This window comes from Apaloderma vittatum, unplaced genomic scaffold (genome assembly GCF_000703405.1).
Source record: "Apaloderma vittatum isolate BGI_N311 unplaced genomic scaffold, ASM70340v1 scaffold4912, whole genome shotgun sequence".
Taxonomy (NCBI): domain Eukaryota; kingdom Metazoa; phylum Chordata; class Aves; order Trogoniformes; family Trogonidae; genus Apaloderma; species Apaloderma vittatum.
This window is the reverse complement of record NW_009704019.1, coordinates 33,557-46,581: the sequence shown is the minus strand read 5'-3', so window position 1 is coordinate 46,581 and position 13,025 is coordinate 33,557. Positions and strand designations below refer to the sequence as shown.

At 43.0% G+C, this 13,025-nt stretch overlaps 2 protein-coding genes across 2 annotated transcripts; both read left to right on the top strand.

The window, feature by feature from the left end:
* Nucleotides 1–4,158: 4,158 nt before the first annotated feature.
* LOC104270486 (scale keratin-like) lies at nucleotides 4,159–4,583 on the top strand. Its single transcript, XM_009864870.1, is given in 2 exon segments — nucleotides 4,159–4,243; nucleotides 4,246–4,583. Coding segments are annotated over 2 exon segments (423 nt in total).
* A 5,462-nt stretch (nucleotides 4,584–10,045) lies between these two features.
* LOC104270485 (scale keratin-like) lies at nucleotides 10,046–10,441 on the top strand. Its single transcript, XM_009864869.1, has one exon. It carries the CDS (start codon nucleotides 10,046–10,048, stop codon nucleotides 10,439–10,441), a length of 396 nt encoding a protein of 131 aa, XP_009863171.1.
* Nucleotides 10,442–13,025: the final 2,584 nt, after the last annotated feature.

Sequence of the window (13,025 nt, the reverse complement as noted above, 5' to 3'; positions counted from 1 at the left end):
GTGAGGTGTACTTTATATATAACTTAATTACAGTAGCTTCTTCTTCCCACTCATGCCAATTTTGCTGAGAGTTGTAGGAACAACAGATTACAGGATTGTTGCTGCCCAGATTGCTCAAAAAGCCATTTGACAAGACAATAAAGGACAGAAGGTAGTGTTATCCAGCTACGCAGCCACTGCCTGGACAAATTCAATATAAATAACATTTTAGTCCCTAATGTCTTTCAAAAAGTAATTTCAAATTATTATTTTCAGGACAAACCAGGACTCCTCAACAAACCCAAGAATTCAGCGTTTATTCTCCCCTCTAAAATTATTAATTTTCTCCAAGTGGAATTTTACTCTCCTCCACTCACTGTGTCCCACAAGTCCTTAACAGGGTTCTGAGGAGGAATACGAAAGCAAGAAATGCCAGCCAGAAGATTTGCTGTACCAGGACAACACACACAATTTTCTCAGAAGCATCACTCATTCTTCCCAAGTGGCAGAATTGGCTGCAATAGTGACGCCCTCATCAAATGATGAGCCTCACATGTAAACTTTGGAATAGGTTCAATATTTTGAAGAATCACAGAATCATCAAATCTCTTGAGCTAGAAGGGACCCATAAGGATTATTGAGTCCAACTCCCTGCTACTTGCAGGACTACCCAAGACTAAAGTGAGTAACTGAGTGAGACATCTGAGTGTTCCATGGTCCAGAGTTTCCATGAGAACTCCAGAGGGTCCTCCACACCGACACGTGTATCTGCCCCCACCCTGAGACAGCATTAGAATCTCTGTGCCAAAGCAACGCAGATATACTCAACGATATCGGTGTTAGACATCAACCAAAGTAGAAACCGACAATAAAAAGACACACTGATAGCAGTAGAGAAGAATAAGACTTACCCAAGCTCCCAAGAAGTCAAGGGAAGTGTTTGGAAGAGCTATGAGAGAGAAGAGCTTTTATATCGGAGCATCTGGAGACCAATACTGGTTGCCCGCCCCAATTTCAAACACGTGTAACCCGTCAAGATGATGAAATTGCTGTGTTCGTTACTGGAGTTTATGAGTCCTTTCAAATTTGTTTGTAATAAGTACCTAAACATCACTTCAGATTATAGAGAATTCTTTCATCTTGTGACGACTTGGGGAAAATGAGTACCTGGCATTCTTCCAGTCACCTCCTTGAAATTACAACAGAAATCATTAAGCCAGCTCCTCGTGTATTCACTTAACACCTGGAGAGTGTCTCATGGGTTTATCAGAATTACAAACTGCTCTCAGGACAGGATTTTTGTTTAAGTACCTATAATTCACATTATAACCTGCCAGAGCAGAAGTTAAGGACTGTCAATGAGACACGAGGGAAGGCTGGGGATGGTTTCTGCATGTTCGGTGTCCAATATTGCTTGACACTGGCTGCAATGGGGAAAATTCAGCTCAGAAGAGCAGCATCAACTACAGGGATCTGCAACATGTGTTCCAGTCTCTAAACGGGGCTTATGTGGAAATTGAAATTTTATTTTGAGAAAAAAAAAATGGTGAAATCCTTCTTTCTGGAGTGCTGGGAACTCTTGTCTTGCAGATATGAGCTGATCCTTTTTCTCCATCCATCAGTCACTCAAGCAGTTGTATTCTTTTACAGAAATGTGAAGGGCTAAGTGTGCAGAATTCACACAGGAGACAGAGAGGAAGCCTTTATCTTCCTAAGACTTGATTTTGTTTTTCAAGAGGTGAATAAGGGATGAGTTTCTCAGGTTAACTAAAGCTACAAAGGGGCTGGAGGTCCCAAACAATCTTTTCTAGGTGGTGTTGGTTTGATATTGTCAAACCAAGATGGTACTCGAGAATACTTAATAGGTCTGAGAAAACTTAAGTTTTCAGTGCAAACAAAACAGAAACGTGACAGAAGTGCTTTGAAGTATTGGTTTTGATTCTCAGGAATTCGCAGCCTCCTGTAACACGCTCCTTTTCCTGCAAGCTCCAAGTCCAGAGCTGGGCTGAGCTGGCAGTTCCCGCGAGCAGGGAACAATTATGAACTTGCACCATGCAGCCCGGAGGCTGGTTCTTCCCTTGTTTACAGATGTGTTATTTCAGTCCTGCAGACTCTATGCCATAGATTATCTCCGAATTATGAGGTGGGTTTCTCAACCTTTGAGGTGGTTAAAAGTGTTTTAGACAATGATATTTTCAAGCTTCCAGGGAGCAAGTCTTTTCAAATGCCACAAACTATTCACTAATGGCTTGAGAATGCGTTCCGACAATTAGATTAAAGGCATGTACCTGGATTTAGGTGCCTAGCAATTATGGAATGACATCACATTAAAATATGTAAGTCAAAGTATCTGTGTCCTTGGTATGATCACTTTATGTCTGAATATTGGGGGTTTGTGTATCTTAAGGGGTTTTTCGATGTCAAATTATGGAATTAAACATCAACTTTTAAATAAAATACAGCATTTCAGAAGTTGGATAATCAGTGTGTCATTATTTTCAGCTGGTCATCAGACCACAGAAACAGAAGATTTCATTATTTTCTTGAGATGGTACAATTCTATCAGTGATCATCCTTTATCCATGTAAATAATTTCTCTATCATGATCTATGTCCAAACAGCTTTAGCAAGTTGCCATCAGTCCTATTTAATTTTAGTTTCATTTCTCAGTTGTCTTCAGTATTGCCTGATCTGAAGATGGACCTAAAAACCAATCCCTGAAGAACCAGAAAGGGCATTAGTTTGCCTGTAGACTCCAACCTGGATCAAAAATACATTGAGAGGGACCTGTTAGAAAAATCTGAGTAGTTTAAAAGGATGTTCTATCTCTGCCTCCTGCTTAAAATGGTCTGAAGGACTTGAGAGTTTGAGGGTCATCCATGGCCGAATGTACAAAGGAGAAAGCAAGAGGTACTTCTGCGGATGCCTCATTTGTCAGATGAAGCCAACATTGTGTTCAGGAGCAAAAACCAAATGATAGAAAAGGCTTTAAGGAGCACAGGATGTTTTCTACGGCTTCTTTAGGGTGCACTATTGGTCTCACCTTAAAAGCTGAGAGGACAAATGATAACGATAAAAATGGTGACCCCCAAGTTGCTCTAATGGAACACCATTTTATCTCCAGGTGGCTTAGAGTGTGGATTTAATGGAAAATATGAAAATCCAGCCACGCAGCGTGCAGCCGCGTTTTGCCATTAATAATGGAGAAGCTACTGAAGAGCGTTACGGTAATTTTTGTTGTAATGCCGAGGATGTGAATGGAATGATAACAGAAATGAGTGTGACACGTAACCACTTGAGATGAAAGAGGTTTCTGTGATGAAACGCGCCTACCCTATTTCACGAGACTTCGAACTAACAAATAAACAAATAGTCAGCAAAACTTTGAGGACCTACGTGTCATATTAGTTTTGGGTTTGCCCCAATTATGCACATGCCTAAATTGCACCTTGGGTGAACCCCATCAGCTGGGGAACTGTATAAAAGCTCTCCCAGCTCCGAGGTCTTCATTCCGCCTTGTTGCTTTATTCACCTCCGTGAAAAAGGTAAGTAACATTCTATGCAATCTCCTTCCTACAATTCTAGTAGCTCTTCTCTGCCAGTTTTAATTAAGTTTGGAATCATCCATATGTATTCTAAGATTCATAATAATGCTGGATTATTTTGTCATGATTTGATTTTTGGTGTTGGGCATCCATGTAAAATGGTAAAATTAAGTTTTTCAAAAATGGTAGTTTCCCACTAATACAAATTTGAGTTAACAAAGAAGCTTCCAAAACATCAGCAGAGGGCTTGTTCAATCACTATTTTTGCAGTTTGGCAGTGGGGTAGGACAAAGAACTACTTCTGAAATGGAACCAGGTACAAGACATCAGGAATGGGCAGAGATGACTGCTCAGTGCTCAATCTGGGCAACACTGATTGACAACAGAGAGTTGTCTCTTAGAATCATAGAATTGTTTAGGTTGGAAAGGACCTCTGGGATCATGGAGTCCAACAGTTGCACTGCCATGTCCACCACTAAACTCACAAAAAATACGGAAGAAAGGACAAATAAGACTTGAAAGACACAGCCATTATTTTAGTCCCTGTGTCTGATTTCTAACTTATTTTCCCACTGCATTTATGTCTTTCATTTACTCATGGGTGTGTGTTGCAGCTCACTTCCATCCCTCCGAGATGTCTTGCTACGACCTCTGCTCCACCTCTGCCTGTGGCGTCAGCCGCCCCCAGCCCCTCGCTGACAGCTGAAACGAACCGTGTGTTTTAATCCACCCGACACCCCCACTCTGCTCCCGCCACCCCCAGTTGTCGTCACCTTCCCCGGCCCCATCCTCAGCTCCTTCCCCCAGGATTCAGTTGTGGGATCCTCTGGAGCCCCTGTCCTTGGGGGCTACGGGGTCTATGGGAGCTACGGCTCCCTGGGCTATGGGCTGGGTTATGGCTACGGGGGCTACGGCTCTCTGGGCTACAGGGGCCTGTATGGCTACGGAGGCTCTTTTGGTTATGGGGGCCTGTATGGTAGACCCTACGGTTTTGGTTATTGCAGCCCTTACTCTTCCTGGTATGGCAGGTACGGCCGTGGCAGCTGCTGGCCCTGCTAAACCCAACAGGAAAATCCACGGAGTGATGTGCAAGTGAAAATCCAACTGCAGAATCACCAGCGAGCGGATGAGCAACAACTTTGTGAAAGCCCTCACGAATCCTGCTCAGCGCAGCGCCTTCTGCATACTCCGTGCCTCTCCTGTTTATTTTTTTCCTTTGAATTCTTTCCTGATATCTTCATGGACCCAATTCCTTGTCATCTTCTACTTTATCATGCTTGTGAGTGAATGCAGTGAGGCGTTCAACAGCGCCTTTCAAAACGCACTTGCCTCTGACATCTTGAGAACGCATCCTTGCCACTGCAATGTAGTTTGGTTCTTTTCCTTCTTATTAAAATTCCGTTGCATCATTTAAAAATACGTGTGTTGCAGTTTTGTGCTCTCGTCCATTCTGAATTTGCAACCTTTTCTGTACATCTGGCTGCCGCAACGTTGTGCAAACCCTGCCCATGTAGTGAAAGTCTCCACGAGGAGCCCTTGCTCAGCCTGTTTCACCACTGAATTGCAACAACGTGGTCACAACATGCTGCCCGTAGATGAACAGCAGCCTTCTCTACACAGTGCTTCATTAAACTCCTCACTCATGACTTTGTGAGATAATTCTCAGACCTGCAAGTGACCCTTTCACACTCTGAAAGTTAAGCTCTTGCTTATTCCCTGCAGACTTGGAAGACAAGGTAGTACAGATCATTTTACCACCACAGCTCTGAATGGAAGATTGGTGACTGATATTAAATGGATTTCAGATTCTCTATTTCTCTAGCATAGACCAGCCTAGATCCATACTGTTAAATGGTCTCACTCTCCAAAATTCTGGTTGTGTGGAGATAACAGTTCTTCAAAACCACGGTAACAACCGTGTTCATAGTTTCATGGTATACCTGGCGGAATTCCTGGGTTTGGGACTTTTCTGGTTCTGTTTAAGTTTAGATAGACTCCAAACAGACTTTGTGTAAATATATAGGCAGCCTAAAACTGAATCAAACGACTGCACCATACATTGCATATCTTTTTATGTTATCAGTAAAGCATGTAACCAACTCCTGATTCAAGCAGATGCTTATCTCATGAGGTAGTTTTCTTTACATGATTCTGCTGCCAAAAGATCTGAGGCTACGTATTTTACTACAGTAAAAAGTATGGCTCAGCAAAAGGTAGCAGTGTTCAAAGAGCATCTGACCAGAGACCAAAGGCATAATATGAAGGAAGAAAGACAAGAGCTTCTCTGAATACTCAGCTCCACTCTTTCTGTAACTTCTCAACACTCATTACCAGACAAATCAGCTCTAAATCTGCCTTTGATTTGGTTTCATTTGGTTGCCTCTGGTAAATTGAATAGATCTTTCAGCAAGACCCACAGCTTCCACAGTGGCATCCCATATCAAAACAACAGCCAGAAGGAATGTTCTGCTTGCTGCCAGGACCTGAAAAATCTGTAAGAACGTGTGCTGTGGTAAAGACTACCATAACAACAGCTCCCGTAACAAAAGGAGCCTTTAAGTATGGGCGCTAACAGATCCTGCCAGGCTGTCCTCAAGGAAGGATCTGAGCAAGGTGATGACAATGAATTGTGGCTGAGCCAGTGCCCTCAGGTCAGGAAAGTCAGCTCCTTGAAGCTCTTGGTGCTGGACGTGAATTGACCAGCTGGAAACACCCCTGAGTGCAAGTGTAACGCAGCACAAATTCCCCTGGAAGAGGAAGAAAAACTTAGATTTCATGGGAATATGAAAGACACAGCAGTCTGGATCCCCTGCAACACTATTTGAGCTCCAGATTCACCCCACCTAATTGTAGCTACCCTGCCAAGATCTATTTGCAGCTGTGCACAGAAGTCCTCAAATTTCTGTAAGAAAAAACCCCAATTTTTAAGTGATGGTTAATCATTGTGTAGGGGAAACACAGGAATAAAGTCAAACGCTGCCTCAGACAACTGGTTGCTTTTATCCTATGACTGTCCTCACAGTTTTGAGGAGGGACTTTCTATCGATTTCCTCAAATCTGAAGAACCTGAGACTCCTGTGAGCACCAGCCCGTATTTATCACACATGGTTCGCCTCAAAATGATGAAACCGTTTTGCTCAATATTTATGTTTATTAGTCGATTCAAATTCTCACGCTGCATGAAATGCAAATTGCAAAAGAAATAGTTCTTTCATCTCAGCACTTAATTGGCAAGACTCATTCCTGGTAAAGTCCATTAAATACAGTAGAATGACAGGAGGAGTTACACTGGCTTCATTTATTTACCTCTTCTTTTATTGGCTGACATAATGACAGTGGCTCAAATGTTAATCACGATCGCCACATGCTTTAATGCGCATTTTTCTTCCTTACCCATGCTAGATAAAGTCTAATTGATACAAAACATGGTGTCTTTCTTGTGAAATCAGCAACTCTTAAATGAAGTTGCAATTCAGATTTGGCCTGGATTGTCCTGTAATTTTCAGAAGAAAAATCAAAAGATAATGTGTTGAAGTACTTTTAAATATCATCCAGACGCATGCCTTGTCTCCCAGATTACCCATTTTTATTTATTTTTTTAAATTTCAGAGGTCAATTTGTTGGTCATAACAAAGGGAAATATTTTGTTAGATTAAACTCATTAAATGTAAATTTTAGGAAGTTGAACATGTATTTAAAACACAGAAGAAAGGTGGATCACTCACAGTTAGACTAGGCAAAGCTTTAAAAACCTAAATTAGAAAAGCAAATCAACCGAAACCCTGAGGTTAGAAATCAGGAGATGGTAAAGAGAACTGGAAGATTGCACTTGACCAGTACAATTTAATAAAAATATTTCAAAATGTTGGGCTGTTTGGATCCAATATTGAGCACTACTTCATGCATAAACTACTAAGAAGAGTTTGGGAAGTGCTTAAAAACACACAAACACAAGAATATGAATGCCCTTTGTGAGCATTATTGCTCTTATAATCCCCGAAGGCCATCTCAGAGTCTGGAAAAAAAGAACCTCATAGCTGAAGTCTAACTTCTGGTAGAAATGCTGTGGTGTCGAACAAACAACTAATCCAGCTGAGGATTTCTGAGGCTGTTTATTACACAGAATTCCAGAAAACTGGAATATGGGTGGCTCACACCTCTCCAAACCTCCCCTGTTTAAAAGCCGGGTGTTTCAGTTTAGCTTGTTTTCTGTCTCCATAGTCAACGAAAACAAAATTATGACGTTTTGAGGGTGATACCAGTTCTGGCAAGGTAAGCGTCTGAGAGGGGATGAATTGTCATGCGGAAATTCTTGTCCCTCCCCACTAAGTATCAGGGAAGCCTGAGTAATTTCAAGTGACAAATTATTTGAAATCCTGGCAGTTAAAATTTGACTCTGTCACAATATGCAGATGGTATCCTGCCCATCAGGAAAGAAAGAAGAGAAAAGATGAAAGAAACCATTGTTGGAATAACTATTCCTTGGATAATTCCATTGGTTTTCCTATCACTTGGTAAATCTGAGAAGGAAGCCCTCAAAAATTGTTTCTCTGGTGAAACTGCTTCGATTCCTTCGTAAGGTGAAGGAGTAGGTCTAAGGACTACGCTCTGTCATATGAACAAAAGAAAAAAGTATAGGCCGACTGAACGCAGTGGTAGACAGAAATATGTAGTTTCACAAAGAAATAGAGAAATTTGCACCGGCTTCACCACCGTCGTGTGTTAAATCTTCCATCAGAGTAGTGCAATGTCGATACAGAGGAGCTAGTAACTACTAATCTGTAACTACTAATCTGTATTTGCAGCCACTTTACATTGAACCTGCGAGGTAACCTCTGTGTGTCTTTGCAGACTCCAGCTGAAAAATAGGGGAAAAAAAACCAATATCCCTTCAGATAAAACTCTAGCCTTTAGTTTCAATGCTGTTTCAGGTGCTAAAATACTATGTGTTTCACTCGTCTTGCCAGGCAACAAGGAAAATTCAGAATTTCTAAATCGAAGAGCGTTGGACGATGCCTGTGGTTACGAGAGGTACAGGACATCTCTCGTGTTTTTGTGGCTGTGGGTGGGAAAAGGATCAGAAGGTGTCTTCCACCTCACTGAACGTTGCAAAATGTGCGATTAGATTGCAGCCTAGATCTAAAGCACTTAAATGCAAACATGTGTACGACAGCAGGTTATGGCTCTGATTAAAATCATTACGGGAAGCTAATGAAGGAAGTGCTAAATAAATAGAACCAGTTTAATTCCTCCTGCAACGCCAGTGAGGAGGGTGGAATGATACCAGCAACGAAGCTGGTCAATTAGGCTTCAAGATGAAAGAGAACCGGGAGCTGGAATGTGCATATCATGCTCTTCAGAGATTTAGGGTGATTTTGCAAACGGCAAGCGAAAACAGTTTCGTCACGTTGGGAAGTTATGCGTACTTCAAATTTGGGCTGGTTGGTGATTATGACTTCATGGGCGCAGCGTGCCTCAGCCCCCCGAGGCGATCTGAAGCGCTGTATAAAAGGAGCGGGGCCACAGAGCCATCCCAGCTCCTTCTCCTGACTACTCTCCTCTACATCAGGTAAGTCTGATGCCATTTAATTTCTTTCGAAGTGTCCTTGCACTGGAGCTCAGAATACCATCTGCTACTATTGCAATAGACTTTCTAGAACTGCATTTTGATTCTCTTTTTCTCTCCTTTTTCTTTTCTGGGTTTGTTGTTTTGGTGGTTTTTTTAAGTATGCTGGCAAGTTGTGTTAGGCTTTAGGAGTCAAGACCAGAGTTTAAGGCATTTATTTCACTGGAATTCATATTTGAGCATTCTTGTACTGTTAGAAGATTGAAAATGTAGGATGGCATAAGCCTTAAAGTGCAGAATTCTCTTGCACCGTTTCACTTAATGACTGAATCAGAAAGATGTGGCCGTATCCTAAGTTGTTTAGTGACCCAGCTGAAGGAAGAGCATTATCTAGATGGGAATTTTATCACAAGCTAATCCTAGCTTGTATCTAGTTTTATAGAGAAAATGGCTTACTTTAAACCCTTGCTATTTTCACCAGACAATAATAATGCAAGTAAATCAGTGGTCAGATTCACCATGTTTATCATATGTCTGTTCATAAATCCAGATCCAGATTAGCTGATCGGAAACATCTAGTTAAATTATTTGATTCTCTGGTGCAGCTCCTGGCTCTCAACCCAGGGAGGAGCGCTGGTGTTTTAGTTTAAAAAGTGCTGCTGATACTCTGTTCCTCTGTGAGGGAATGCAAAATAAACCCAAAAAAGACAGCAGCATCAGTTTCAGAAGGCTTGGCGGAGGTGACAAGCACAGGGATTACTGGATGGGGAAGATTAAAGCAGTGCTGATTGAGAGGAAAGGTTGTGAAAAGCATCATCAGTTTTGCTCGTGCATCCGCTGATCATTTTTACCTGTTCTCCAACTCCCAACCTTGACCTGTTGTTCCGGTAGACCTTGTGTTTTTACTCAAGCCCTGTGCTCTGTCTTTCAGATTCGCCTCCACCCCTGCAAAGCCATGTCTTGCTACGACCTGTGCCCCACCACCAGCGGCATCGCCTGCCCTCAGCCCCTCGCTAACAGCTGCAACGAGCCCTGCGTCCGTCAGTGCCCCGACTCCACTGCCCTGATCCAGCCACCCCCGGTCGTCGTCACCTTCCCCGGCCCCATCCTCAGCTCCTTCCCCCAGCAAGCTGTGGTGGGATCTTCTGGAGCCCCCGCCTTTGGGGGCAACCTGGGGCTGGGGGGTCTCTACGGAGCCGGGAGCCTCTACGGTTATGGGGGCTCTCTGGGCTACGGGTCCCAGTATGGATATGGGAGCTCAGCCCTCTCCACGCTCGGCAGCGGGTACTGCGGCCCCTACTCCTCCCGCCGGTACAGCCGGTTCCTTCGCAGCAACTGTGGGCCCTGCTAAAGGCTCAGAGAGGTCTCGGAAGGGCCACATGTGAAGCCCCAAATGCAGAGCAATGATGGGGGTTCAGCGTTCCTGCAGCCCTGCAATGGAGCTACTGCCGCTTAGCCTTTCTGATCCTTCTCTGCATTTTGTCTGCCCTCTTGTTTCTAGTTTGGTTTTTGCAATTGTTGCCTGTTCCAGCTTTCTGGATTTTTTTAAGCATCGTGGGGCAATGTATTCCACATGGACATCACTTCTAATGGCAAGGATCATCACCAGTAGTTGCACAACAGGCAGAAGAAACCCAGCTGAGAACAGCGAAATCACCGACCAGGACATTTGTTGAATATTCTCTGAAATTGTCCAGAAACCAATTTTTCGTATTCTGTGATATCTCGCTTTGCAAACGTAAGCATTTCTTGCTCATTAAAATTTTGTTGCATCCCACAGCAGCCTTCTTGTTTCCCTTCCTACCTTCATCTGCAGCATGTCCTGGGTGACATCCTACCACGGGCAGGACGAAGCTGCTAAGTGAGCAGTAGTACTGCAGAACATCTTAGCGCAGAATGAATTTACATGGAGTCAGAAATCTTTCCGTAATGACACTCCCGAGTAGCAGTTTTCCAGCCTTTGAAGAGATGCAAAGTTTAAAATAACACAGTGTCCTATATTGTTAGCTAAACACAATTTCAGCGGGCCCTTTCCGTGAGCATCCAAGCAGAGAATTGTAGGTTTCCATTGAGCTCAGCATGACCACAAATGCCACCAAAGTGGTGCCCAGCAGGATACATTCCAAAAATAAATTTTCACCTATGAAGTCATGGATAGAAGGTTCAATCTGCAATACTGACATTGCTCAGCGGTGCTTAAACTCCAGACATCCCAAGCAGCTAATATGTAGTCCTCCTTGTAGTCATCAGCCTTTACACCCCAGTAAGGAAGAGGAATAATCCCAGTTCCCTCTAAGAACTAACTGTAGTACAGCAAACATTAGGAGCAGCAGTGACTCAGTGCTTCTAAGCTCCTGGTAACGCAGCCAATTCAAATTTTAATAAAGCTGCAGACGAGGCAGGTTCCTCGCTGTGCAAACAAAGAATAAAGCCAATCCCTGCCCTCAAGTGCTTTCAGAGTGAATAGACAAGACAAGCAAAGCATCTTTTCCCTTTTTTGCAGATAGGCATCTTCTATATAGACATTAAAGGCCACGTGTTTTCTATCCTGATAAAAACATTAGTAGATATTTTCCCCCAGTGACAAAGGAATCGCCTGGCAGAGGCCAGAACTGAACTGGTCTCTCCAGTTCAAATGAGACAATCAGTCAACCTGACATGCTTTCATTGAGTTCTGCTTATTTTAGCTTCTAGGCAGCCTATGACATGGCCAGTGGTGCACAGCACGTAGGAAATTTAACAGACCGTAGAATCATGGAATAAAGGAATGGTTTGGATTGGAAAAGACCTTTAAAGGTCAACCCCTCTGCAATGGGCAGGGTCATCTTTCACCAGATCAGGTTGCTCAAAGGCCTGGGAACCTGACCTTGAGCCCTTCCAGAAAACAGTGACCTAAGGATTAAAGACATGGCTTATTATATCATTTCTTTTCTACACAAAAGGGGAGAATGAGCTATAAAAAGATTCCTGTTTGGGGGTTGCTTTGCCAGAGCATTTTATTTAAGACATCCAAAATATTCAAGCTCAGATCATCCAACTGCAAAACTGATAAAAAGTAGACCTAAAAAAGTCACTTTGCCAAAACCTCTGGAATCAAAGCCTGGAAGGAAGCTGACATTCAGCAGGGCATATTTCTGGTTCTGTTATGTTGAGCCATTGTGCCTGCAGGCTATTTACCAGTGGTGTGAGTATGAACCACACAAAAAAACATTAGACTCTAGTAGTGACTAAATATTTAGCGAAACCTCCTATTTAAACCAAACATGAAAGGCTTAACTCCCACGGATATCTGTACTGAAGTGTAATTTAGTGCGTGGGGAGGACATGTACTTCAGGCTGTGTTTACAACATCTTTCTGAATCAACTTCCGATTGCATCTCATTTACCAATAGTGTTTCCTTGTAGTAGGATATAAACACATGCTCAGAGCACGTTTAGACAAGAGAGAAGAGAGTGTAGCGACCTCTATGGTTCAAGAAGAGACAGTGTAATTTCATTTATTGCTTCCCGTTCTTGGTATAGAATCACTGGGTCTGCCAATGGTGTTTCTTACCTTCTACTGCGTTCAGCTGTGATCACCCTTATGTGAATGCCTGACCCAACCTGTGTGTTTTGGAAGTGGTCAGGAGAAGTTCAGAACAATGGAAGGCACTTACAGAATTGTCCTTATGCTGTTTGCTCAGGGCTATGGGCATAACATGCAAATTCAGGCTAGCAGACGAGACTCAGTAATGCAAATTTTGCAGTTCCTGCTCTCCAAGGGACAGTCTCTGCAGGTCACTTTACCAAGTGGAGTGTTAAGTCTTCAAGCACCCTTCCAAGTCAGTAGAGTCCGACTAATGCACACTACAGTCATCTACTCATAGCCTGGGCTCTAACTTCTGGCTCCCATATGTGCCTTTTCTCCAGTATAACTTGTACGTAGGCAGAGCAGC